Below are 12,087 nucleotides of genomic sequence, written 5' to 3'. Positions count from 1 at the left end.
ACAACCTAGTGAGACCCTGTCTCAAAATAAAAAAATTAAAAGGACTGGGGAATGAAGTTCAGTAGTATAGTACCACTGAGTTCAATCACTAGTACCACCAAAAAAAAAAAAAAAAAAAAAAAAAAGACATGAATCTATAGATTAAAGCACCTGAGTAAAACCCAATAGGATAACGCAGGAAATCCACATCATGACATGCAATTAAATTTATGAACACGAATGCAAAAAATAATAAATAAATAAAATCCAAACAAAAATGATATTTTGCCTATAAAGGAAAAATAATTTTACTGAAGGAAGATATCTCATCAGAAACCATAGAGATCAGAGGAAGCGGCACAATATTTTTAAGTGACAAATGAACATAGCCTTGAATCCTATGTCCAGTAAAAATATCTTTCAGAGGACTGGGATGTAGCTTACTGGTCCAGTACAGTGCATATATAGTACATGTGAAGCCCTGGCTTTGATCATTAGCACTGTAAAAAACCAAACCAAAACAAACAAAAAAACTTCTCAGGAATAAAGGGAAAACTTGAGAAAGTCTTAGAATATACAAATATTAATCAGAGTGAAGCAGAAGAAGTGGCAATAGTAATATCAGAAAAAATAAAGGGACACTAAATACAAAAAAAAGTCAATCAACTAAAATCATATAGCAATCCTCAATGTGGAGGTGCCAAATAACAGAGCTATAAAATATGTGAAATAAAAACTGAACAAAATGAATAGAAAAGGGCTGGGGAGATAGCTCAGTCGGTAGAGTGCTTGCCTTGCAAGCACAAGGCCTGGGTTCGATCCCCAGCACTGCAAAAAAAAAAAAAAAAGAAAAATAGACAAATCTATGATTATAGTTGAATTTTTTTTTCAGCTTCGTTTTTTATTAAGTATAAAGGCCCAGTTAATCAACTCATTAGATTGGTCGAGGCAAGACACTTGAACTACACAACAGAATTTAGAAAGCAGTTGGTTTTGTAGGAGTTTTCTGGTAATCACACACGCACACACACACATACACACAAAGTGGTAGAGTACTCTGGATATTAGATTCCCCCCAAAATCTTGTTCACAATCTGCAGTATTTTGAAAACTATACAAATTGTACATGACCAAATTAGAGATGATTGATAAACTCATAAATCTTTGGAAACTTTAGTTGTATTCCCTAAAAGATTGACTCTGAACTATTTAAAAAACAAAAGACTCATATAAAAACACAAGATTTAACAGACACCTTTGAAAAAATATCACATTGTAACTCAATTTCCTACTTCTTAAATATGACTAAGAAAAAAGTTACAAGTAGTAATGTTTACATTTTTTAAAAAAGAAACTATTAACTGGGTGAATATGGGTTGGGGAAAACTATACAGTATTATTACACTCCACAAATGTGCAGAATGCCAGAATGTGCCAGCACTGAAAAACTATGTTGCATTGAGGTTTTCCAAGAGATACAACAAGCTTGCCAAAAAAGCATCTGGTCTGTACTAATAGCTTACTGTCTTCAGTACAGGCCTTCGTAGTGTCAGTCACAGCTGCTCTTACAAAGATCCCTTAATGTAAAAGAGTTTTCAGTGCTTATAGGTGGGGCTATGCCACCTATGATGTGGAATTGAATCCATATGCACATTGGGCTTCATTTCATTGTCAAGAATTTGAACAAACTGTTGCATGGATGGAAGATGACCAGATTCTAGCTTAGGCCATACAGGTACATCATTTGAAGTTATCTCAAATGCCCCTGTTGACATACACTGGTTCTTGATCATGTTGCTCAAGAAGAAAACCATCATGCATGTATAGACCTTATTCTCTTGGCCCCACTGCCAGATGCTAGGAGCTTGCAAGCCAAAGAAAGCCAAAGGATCCTTGCCAACAATTATTAAGCTTATTAATACTAGTTTGAAGACTGACAGGAAAGATGCTATGTGTCTATAAATTGGTTGAGGGAGGTAATTCTCTCTTTCGATTCGAATGTCTGGGTACCGCTGACTAATAATCCGCATGTACTCCTCAAACACCTGCCTATAACCGCAGGAAACAGATCTGGAACTTGAGTACTTGAGCAGTGGCCCCATGGCATACTGCATCTTTAACCTTTTGTTGGGCATGCCGTTCAGGTTGGCTGCGGCCTCACCCCAGGCCACCACCAACACCGCCACTAGAAGCAGAAGTCTCATCTTAAACAAGACAGCTGCTCTGACCACCTTCAGACTGAGACTGCTATTTGGAATCTTTGACACACCTCTCTCAAGAACTGAAAAAACACAGAGGTACAGGGCACGTACACCTGAAATCACAGTGACTGGGAAGGCTTAGGCAGGAGATGGCAAGTTCAAAGTCAGCCTCAGCAACTTAGTGAAGCCCTAAGCAATTTATTGAGACTTTGTCTCCAAACAAAAAATAAAAAGGGCTGGGGATAAGCTCAGTGGTTAAGCATCCCTGGGTTCAATCCCTGGCACCAAAAAAATAAAATAAAATTGAAAGAATAACTAGACAGAAAAGCAGCAAGCAAACAGAAGAACTCAACAACACCATGAATTAACAGTAACTGACATTTCTAGAACACTCTACGCAACAACAGCAGAAAACACATTTTCTGCTGTCTCACATGGTCAGAGATTTCTCTGGTGCATGGTGATCTTATTCACTCTTCTGTGGCTATAGGATGCTGAGGGACTCCCAAGTTGGTCAGGAGAGTCATGCAGTAGTTGCCTGGTTGAATGATGGAATATTCCTTATTTGTTGTTGTTGATCATAACTGTAGATTTTTAAAATCTTTTTGATTCATTGTACACAAATGGGATGCAACTTTTCATTTCTCTGTGAAGAAATGTGTACTTGTTGATGTATACAATGTAGAGTGACTTCCCATGATTCCAGTTTCCAGTCTCTTAGTCCTGAGCCTCAGATACTACACAGCACAGAATGCCCAAATTCCTAACCTACAGAATCTATGAGTATAAGAAAATGGTTGTAATAAGCTGCTAAATTATGGGGTATTTTGTCTAACACAGTAAGGAACTAAAACACTTAAATTTGATTATTTTATTCATTTTATAGAGGCACAGAGAGGTGCAGTCATTTTACTGAAGGTCACACAGCAAGTAATGGCAGACCCAAAATTTGACCCCAGATGACTGAGTCAGGATATAATGGCATGTATAGATTAAGTGCAATTATGCTTACTTAAAAAAGAATGACATCTCTGAATTTACCTTTAAAAGACAAAATTTAATTGACCCATGTCTCCTATGCTCTCTTTATTGCAAAACTCTTTGAAAAGATTTATAACCTACTGTCTCCAAACCCCTTTGAGTGTGGATCCCATTAATAAAATATTTCCAATAATACACTTCTAATACATAAATACAGTTATAAATCAAGTACAGATCTTAATTACATAGTAGTCTTCTCAAAATTGTTTAATCTTGGGCTGGGGATATAGCTCAGTTGGTAGAGTGCTTGCTTTGCATGCACAAGGCCTTGGGTTCAGTCCCCAACACCACAAAAAAACAAGTTTAATTTTATTAAAATCAAGCCTCTTAGGGCTGGGGTTGTGGATAAGTGGTAGAGTGCTTGCCTAGCATGTGTGAGGCACTGGGTTCGATTCTCAGCACTACATAAAAATAAATAAAATAAAGGTCTATTGACAACTAAAAAAAAAAAAAAAAAAAAAAATCAAGCCTCTAACTTACGAATTCTTGAAAATGTAGAGCGAGTGAAGCAAGGTAAATTACTCCATGAAGGAACAAGTGACAAAAAATTGAAAAAATGCCAAGCATGTGCACAGTCCTAGGTTCAATCTCTTGTACCACAGAAGCCTAATACACAAAATTTATTAGAGTAGAGAGTTCCAAGGCTCTTAGTTGCAGAACATGGATGTTTCTAGGACACTGATATTTGGGTTCAATGAAAAGTGGCTCATCAATAGTTAAGGGAATGCTGCTGGGAGCTGTGGTGCACGCCTCATAGTTCCAGCTACTTGGGAGGCTGAAGCGGGATTGCTTGAGCCCAGGAGATCGAGAGTAGCCTGGGCAACATGGCAAGATTTTTAACAAGACAGATTTCATGTCTGTTTCGAAAAAACAAAAACCAAAAACCAAAGCAAAACAACAACAAAAAAAGCCAGGTATAGTAGCATACATCTTGACTTGGGAAGTTGAGGAGGATTGCAAGTTCAAGGCCAGTCTGGGCAACTTAGCAAGTCCCCCAAGCCACTTAGCAAAAGCCTGTTTTAAAATAAAAGAATAAAAAGGAATGGGTACAGTACTGGAGCATCCCAGGTTCAATTCCCAGTACCAAAAGAAAGAAAAACAAACAAACAAACAACAGAAAGAAAGAAAGAAGAAGAGTAAAGGAATGATATAAAAAAGAAGCATTTAGAGAACAAAAAAAGAAGTCTTGGAAACCAGAAGATAAAGACCAAAATATCTGCCAGAAAATAGAACAAATAGATAAAGAACTGGGCAAGAGGAACCAAGATCTAAGAGTGGGTCCAAGAGATTTCCTTTGAGACTACTCGAAGCTCTAGTGAAAACGAAGTCAAAGGGGAGAAAGTTGGGAGAGAAGGACTTAGACTCTAGAACAGAGACCTGCACCTAATTGAAGAAAAAGTAGGCCCAAATCTTCACTATGTTGGCTTAGGAATGTAGATCTCCAAAGCATAAGAAGTAAAATCAAGAATCAATAAATGGGATGGAACCAAACTAAAAACTTCTTTACAGCAAAGGAAAAAATCAATAATGTGAAGAGAGCGCCTACAGAGTGGGAGAAAATCTTTATCACATGCACTTCAGACAGCACTAATCTCCAGAGTTTATAAAGAACTCAGAAAACACCAAAAATACAAATAATCCAATCAATAAATGGGCTAAGGAAATGAGCAGACAATTCACAGAAGATATACAGTTCATCGACAAATAAATGAAAAAATGTTCAACATTTCTAGCAATTAGAGAAACACAAATTAAAACCACACTTAAATTCCATCTCACTCCAGTCAGAATAGCAATCATCAAGAATACAAACAACAATAAATGTTGGCAAGCATGTAGGAAAAAACGTACACTCATACACTGCTGGTAGGACTGCAAATTGGTTCAAACACTCTATCTAGAGAGCAGTACGGAGATTCCTCAGAAAACTTGGAATGACCCACCATTTGACCCAGTTACTCCACTCCTTGGCCTATACCCAAAGGACTTAAAGTCAACATACTACAGTGACACAGTCACATCAATGTTTATAGCAGCTCAATTCACAGTATCTAGATTGTGGAGCCAACCTAGATGCCCCTCAATTGACGAATGGATAAAGAAACTGTGGTATATATGATGGAATACTATTTAGCCATAAAGAAGAATAAAATCATGGCACCTGCAGGTAAATGGATGGAGTTGGAGAATATCTTGCTAAGTGAAATAAGCCAATCCCAAAGACCCACAAGCTGTATGTTTTCTCTGATAGGTGGATACTGATACATAATGGCAGGGGAGGGGATGGGTAATGGAGGAATGGAGGAATGTTGGATTGCGTAGAGAAATGAGGGGAGGGAAGGGGGCAGAGGGAAGGAAAGATGGTAGAGTAAGACAAACATCATTACCCTATGTACATGTGTGATTACACAAATGGTGTGACTCCACATCACGTACAACCAGAGAAATGAAAAGTTGTACTCTTTTGTGTACAATGAATTAGAGTGCATTCTGGTGTCATGTATAACCTAATAGAACAAACAATTAAAAAAAAAAAGAATACAAGCAATAATAAATATTGGTGAGGATTTGGGGGAAAAGGTACACTCACACATTGCTGGTGGGACTGCAGATTTGTGCATCCACTATGGAAAGCAGTATGGAGATTCCTCAGAAAACATGGAATGGAACCATCGTTTGACCCAGCTATCCCACTCCTCGGTATACACCAAAGGACTTAAAATCAGCATACTGCAGTGACGCAGACACTTCAATGTTTATAAAAGTTCAACTCACAATAGCTGAACTATGGAACTAACCGAAGTGTCCTTCAACAGATGAATGGATAAAGAAAATGTGGTATATATACACAATGGAATATTACTCAGACTTAAAGAAGAATGAAATGATGGCATTTGCTGGTACATGGATGGAACTGGAGAATATCATGCTAGGCCAATTCTAAAAAAACCAAAGGCTAAATGTTTTCTCTGATATGCAGATGCTAATTCACGATAAGGTGGAGCAGCGCTGGGGAAGGGTAGAGGTACTCTGGATTAGACAGAGGGGTGTGAAAGGAGGGGAGGGGGTATGGGGGTAAGAAGAACAGTAGAATGAATTAGACATTATTACCGTATGTGAATATATGATTACACAACCAGTGTAACTCTATATCATGTACAACCAGAAGAATGAGAAGTTATACTTCATTTACACAGGATGTGACAAAACGCATTCTACTGTTATGTATAACTAACTAGAACAAGTGAAAAAAAAAACAAAACAAAAAAACATGCCTTGGAAATGTCAGGCTGAGGATGAAAGACCATATGACATTCCAGAGGCAAATTTTATGCTGGGTACCAAGGATCAGGGACTAACAGACCTCCACGTTAGAGGGACAGCAACTTCCCACCTGCTACTCTGCTTTTAGCAGAAGCCATAGTGTTGGGCACGCCCTTTTGTTGGTCAAGCCTAGACTGCTAAGCAGCTCACATTCAAGTCACACATGGCAAAAACCACTCATATCTTCACACACAAGATGTCTTTCCCAGAGTCACTGCCTGGGAGTAAGCCTGGTCAAGGGACAGACACACAACTCTTTAGTGACTGCATGGAGTGATTCTGTAAGGGTAGTGGAGAAGGGAGGGTATGTTTCTGTTATTCACTGTTTCTCTCTATCATTAAAACAAAAAGTTTGCTAAGTAATGGTAGAGCTGAGTTGTTCTATGTTTTATTTCATCTGACAGGATTCTACTGTATAGATAAAGAAGGCACAGCCCAGAGAAGTCCAGTAACCTGCCTGAGGCCACAGAGCCAAGGGATAGCAGAGCCCATGATCAGTACTACACTGCTAACTCTTCCATTTCTCATTGTCCTGCTGCTCCCAGTTGTGCTTCTGGGCCATGCAGGCAGGCTCTGGAAATGACCTCTGAACTCTGGGAATGCAAGTTCCTCCAGAATGCCATGAGAGGGCCAAACATACCTCTTCTAACCGTGTGCGTTTCTCAGAAGGCTCTGACCCATCACTGTCATTTTCTGAATGTTCTTCATCCTCTTCTTCATCCCTAAAGATGTCATCATAGGCAGGAACTTCAAGGTCATCATCTTGTTTAATGAGTAATTTGATCTAAGTATAAAACAAAAAACAAGCAAGTCCCTCCTCTCTCCTCAACAGAAAACCATTCATCATGTTTTTTTCTGTGTAGAAACTTAATATTTCCTAATTAGCTGACTCATAAATTTCCTGTATATATAAAGACTCATTTGTGTGAAAAGAGTTCCAGACTTCTCAGGTATTTTTCTTTGTTTTCATTACTACTTAGTGAGGCATTGGAGTTGCAATGCAGAAATTATGAAAATCTGAAAACAACTTTTTAAAAACCACCTACTACTTGAGTCAGGAAAAACAGCTCCTCTTATGCCACAAATCAATAAAACAAATGTCCCACAACTTGGCCTCTGATGGAAGATGAGCAGATGCTGTTATGGTTTGGCTATGGTATGCCCCCAAAGGTGCATATGTTGAACGCTTGTTCCCCAGTGTGGCAGTCCTGAAGGGGTAGAACCATTCAAAGGTAGAGACTAGAGGAAGGTGATTAGGTTGTGGGGTTTCCACCCTCACAAATGGATTAATGTTGTTTCTCAGGAGCGTTCAGATCTCCTAGGAGTAGATTAGTTTCAATGAGTGTGGATTGTTACAAAGCTTTCTCACCTATTTTGCTACATGACTGATTTCTCCCTCTCCCTCTATCCTTCCCTCCCTCCCCTCCACTCACATTACCACTATTGTGAAGCAAATCACCATGAGGCCCTCACCAGAACCAAGCAAATGTGGTGCTATGCTCTTGAATTTCCAAAACTGTAAGTTAAATAACCTCTTTAAAGGTACTCAGCCTCAGGTATTTTCTTATAGCTACACAAAATGGACTAGCCCTAAGTGAATACAACTGTTGTCTCTAAAAGCAATTCCAGATTGATTTATCTTGGAGAGATTCCTCCTATGAGAATTTTGGGGTCTGACACCTTGTAGGTGAAGAAGATCAAATCAAAGGATGTATAGGTGGCTGCCTTGAGACAGATTGTATGCTTAATGCTCAGAAGTTCAAAGGGTAAGAACAGTAGAAGCTGTACTTTTAGGCTACAAAGTTCTGGTCCTTACATTTCCCAAGACAAATAAATTCCAAAAATTCATTCAGCACATACCCAAGAACTAGGTGCCATGCTTCTTATCAAAGATGGACATGACTAGGTTTTTATACTCTGTTTAGTCCCGATTCCATAGGGGAGTTGGACATACACTTGCCAAGAAGATCAGGTACAACACTGTATATGGCATAAAAAGGTACAGACAGGTTGAAGAAAGAGTTTACCAGAAGGGAGGCCCAAAGGCCTGAGTACCTGGGTGTCATTGTACACATTCACAACGTTGACTGGCCTGTGGGTATCACACACAAAGAATACAGTATCTTCATCAGGTTGAAGGATATCCAATAGGTCTACATTAGCTCCACAGTTTATGAGAATAAAATAACGAAACTGAAAAAAGAAGAGAGGCATTGTACAATTTACTGTGCTAGGACTCTTAAGTCCTTTTGCTGAGACACATTAAGTTCTTGACATGTGGCAAGGTCCAGAGGGAATGGCAAAGGGATTAAAAAAAGACCAATGCTGTCTTATGTTAAGTGCATGATATGTTAACATGCATGATAGGTTATTTCTTTTCTAAGATGATACTGTGAGGTAAGCTCTGGGGCTAGTCCCACTTTCTTAGGAACACACTGAGGCTCAGCAAACCCAAGTCTCAGGCACTTGGTTCATGAAGTTAATAAGCATCTGGGTATGGTGGCACATCCCTGTATTCCCAGTTCTGTGGGAGGCTAAGCCAGGAGAACCACAAGTTAGAGGCCAGTCTGGGCAACTGAATCAAACCCTAACTCAAAATAAAATTTAAAAAGGGCTGGGGATGAAGCTTAGTGGTAGAGTGCTTGTCTAGTATGTAGAAGGCCCTAAATTCAATCCCTAGAACTGCAAAAAAAAAAAAAAAAAAAAAAAGAAGAAGCTAATGAGGAGCAGACTAAGACGTAAAATGTGTAATGTAGTTTCTCTAGATCTTGTTGTATTATAATGCACCACCTCTCCATGTTAAGAGAGTTGCATGGGTTTAAGTTTTTGGCAAATCTCAGGTAGCACATAATTCACAGGGCATCTAAATATTAAGTTGCTCTTTGTAACGACAGCAAAACCTTTCCTGGTAAATACCACTGGCACAGGTTTTTCCCTGATAAGTGGATGATGATACATAATGGGGGTGGGGGAGTAAGAGAAAAATGGAGGAACTTTAGATTATGTAGAGCGAAACAAGATGGTGGAATGAGGCAGACATCATTACCTTAATTACAAGAATGATTACATGAATGGTATGAATTTGCATTGAGTACAACCATAGAAATGAAAAGTTGTACCCCATTTGGGTACAATGAATCAAAATGCAGCCCGTACAAATAAAAAAACAAATAAATAAAAAAATTTCAACAGAGTAAGAAAGGCTTATTTATTCTAAAATATAACTTTCATACCTGTTCCTTATGTTCAAGAAATGCAGTTTCAAGTTCTTGCCACCCGGAGACTGGAACCAGTGTGTACTGCACATGGTCACAATGAAACAGGGCCTGAGAGAATTTTCAAAGACTATCTTATTTAGGATGTCCAGAATTTACCTTGAAATTCACCAGAGAAAAACTAGCTGGGTTGAAAGACAAAAAATATGGGATAAGCTAATGTTAGTAAAATACTAAGGGAAGAAGCCAGGTGGTAGGGATATAATTGATCAATGTACAGATCTGTCAATTTTGCTGAATTTGTGAAAATTACCAGAGTAACACTAGGAGAAAATCTGATCTTACTTCTAGGTGTTCTGAAAAATTCCTGACCCAGGCTCAATGTAAAAAGTACACCATATATTGTGACCACTCTGGAAAGCAGTATGGAGATCCCTCAGAAAACTTGAAATGGAACCACTATGTGACCCAGTTATCCGTCTCCTAGGCATTTACCCAAAGGACTTAAAAATCAGCATAATATAGTGACATGGTCACATCAATGTTTATAGCAGCTCAATTCACAATTGCTAAGCTATGAAACCAGCTAAGGTGCTCTTCAACAGATGAATGAATAAATAAAATGTGGTACACACACTCAGTCATAAAGAATGAAATTATGGCATTTGCTGGTAAATGGGTGGAACTGAAGACTATCATGCTAAGTGAAATAAGCCAATTCCAAAAAAACCAAAGACCAAATGTTCTGATATGCAGATGCTAACACAATAAGGGGTGCCGGGAGGGAAGAACAGAAGTTCATTGGATTAGAAAGGGGAATGAAGGGAAAGGAGAGGAGATGGGAGTAGAAAAGAGAACAAATTGGACATAACTTTCCTATGTTCATATATAAATACACAACCAGTGTAACTCCACATCATCTACAACCACAAGAATGGGATCTTAATTAGAATAAGTTATACTCTATGTATCTATAATATGTCAAAATGCACTCTACTGTCATATATATCCAAAAAGAACAAATAAAAAATAAAGCCAGAAAAAAAGTGGACCATATTAAAAATAAAATTAGTGATCTTTCCTATTAGATGTGGGGCTTCTGTAATTCCAATATTTATCATGATACTCTCTGTTGTCACCGATTCATCTCTCTCAAACCCCACATTTGACAGGCCATTACAGGTCCAAAAGTCTCCCAAATGAAACCATTTTTTCCCCCGCCTGGGTTATTGTACTAATTAGTATCTTTACACTCCTTCTCTGACCTCCAAGGCTGTCCACACAAGGAGGTGACCTCTGAGTCTCCCTCCTCTCACCTGCTCCTCACCTCCCACCCTGCTCCTTCCCATCCTAGGCCCGCGTTACCCCTCATCTGCTGCTGCCCACCCAGTTCCCTCACCTCTAGCCTCGCCCGCCCTCCTTTGGTCCGCAGAGCTCACCTGAAGGATCTTGCAGGCGCATAGAGCGTCCACGTCCGAGGCCACGAAGAGAAGGACCCTCTGTTTAGAGAAGAGCAGGTGGACTGAGTACCGTGACCCGAACCCTGGCTGCTCCCCGCCCTCGGGGCCCGGCCCACCCACGGCCTCAAGCCCTCATTCCTTCTTCCCACACAAGGCCTTAGCGAGGGTCCTGGACTGGGAGTCACCTGGCTCTGGACCAGCTCGTAGAACTCCTTGCGGAAATCGGACACGAACATAGCCACAGCAGCCCAACACCCCCGGCTGGGGCCGAGACACCAAGAGCCCCGGAGGCGGTCAAGACTCCCGCCAAATCACAACCCTTCGGATTGGCCCAGGACACCAACCAATAGCTTGTTTGTTCCCTCACCTTTCCTCTTTTATGATTGGGCCACACAGGGGATCCGTAATCGCCCTCTGCCATTCGCAGTTGGAAAAGCCTTGCCCACCCCGCGAAGAAGCATCTTTTCTGAGGCAGGACATAAACACGATTGCCTGCTTCCAATTTACCCAGAAACCCCCACGCTCGGCGGACATCATTACTTTGGGAAGAGAAGCCTACTGCCTCACGCTGGGAACCCCAAGAAAATACACTTCCATCCATAAATTAAGTTACATATCAATTGAGAGCGTCAGTTAAGTTTTCAGTGGACTGTGTAGTTTGAAGGTGGAGGTGTAGCTTACTTCCGCCCGAGTCCACCATGGCTGAAGCAAAGGCCAGAAGGGTCTGGGTGCATTCTGGGTAGGGTAGTCAGTAAGCAGAATGGGCCCTACCAAATTCGTTCGTAGGGGGATATTATCAAAACATAATTTAAAATAACTCTAAAATAGCCTTTCTATGAAGCAATAAGTTATTAAATGGTATTTTCT

At 39.9% G+C, this 12,087-nt stretch overlaps 2 protein-coding genes across 4 annotated transcripts in view; both read right to left on the bottom strand.

Annotated features, from left to right (window-relative positions):
* Positions 1–11,887, bottom strand: part of Cdc45 (cell division cycle 45) — a 38,220-nt gene extending 26,333 nt beyond the window's left edge. For 2 of the 3 annotated variants that reach the window (XR_007109823.1, XM_047561291.1), the window contains exons 1-5: positions 11,588–11,887; positions 11,200–11,259; positions 9,779–9,871; positions 8,601–8,738; positions 7,186–7,329 (exon numbers count right to left, since the gene is read on the bottom strand). Coding sequence is in view for 2 of the 3 variants with exons in the window: in XM_047561291.1 (XP_047417247.1) it covers positions 7,186–7,329; positions 8,601–8,738; positions 9,779–9,871; positions 11,200–11,259; positions 11,588–11,821 (669 nt within the window). In the remaining variant the exon portion in view is untranslated. Of the gene's footprint in view, positions 1–7,185; positions 7,330–8,600; positions 8,739–9,778; positions 9,872–11,199; positions 11,260–11,405; positions 11,522–11,587 lie in introns of those variants that run through there. The other variant, XM_047561292.1, reaches the window with a different exon arrangement.
* LOC124990525 (thioredoxin reductase-like selenoprotein T) lies at positions 1,575–2,183 on the bottom strand. The gene has a single exon (XM_047560598.1). The coding sequence runs from the start codon at positions 2,181–2,183 to the stop codon at positions 1,575–1,577; it is 609 nt and encodes a 202-aa protein (XP_047416554.1).
* Positions 11,888–12,087: the final 200 nt, after the last annotated feature.

The sequence above is a fragment of the Sciurus carolinensis genome, chromosome 8 (assembly GCF_902686445.1).
Source record: "Sciurus carolinensis chromosome 8, mSciCar1.2, whole genome shotgun sequence".
Classification (NCBI taxonomy): Eukaryota; Metazoa; Chordata; class Mammalia; order Rodentia; family Sciuridae; genus Sciurus; species Sciurus carolinensis.
This window is presented reverse-complemented; position numbering and strand designations above follow the sequence as displayed.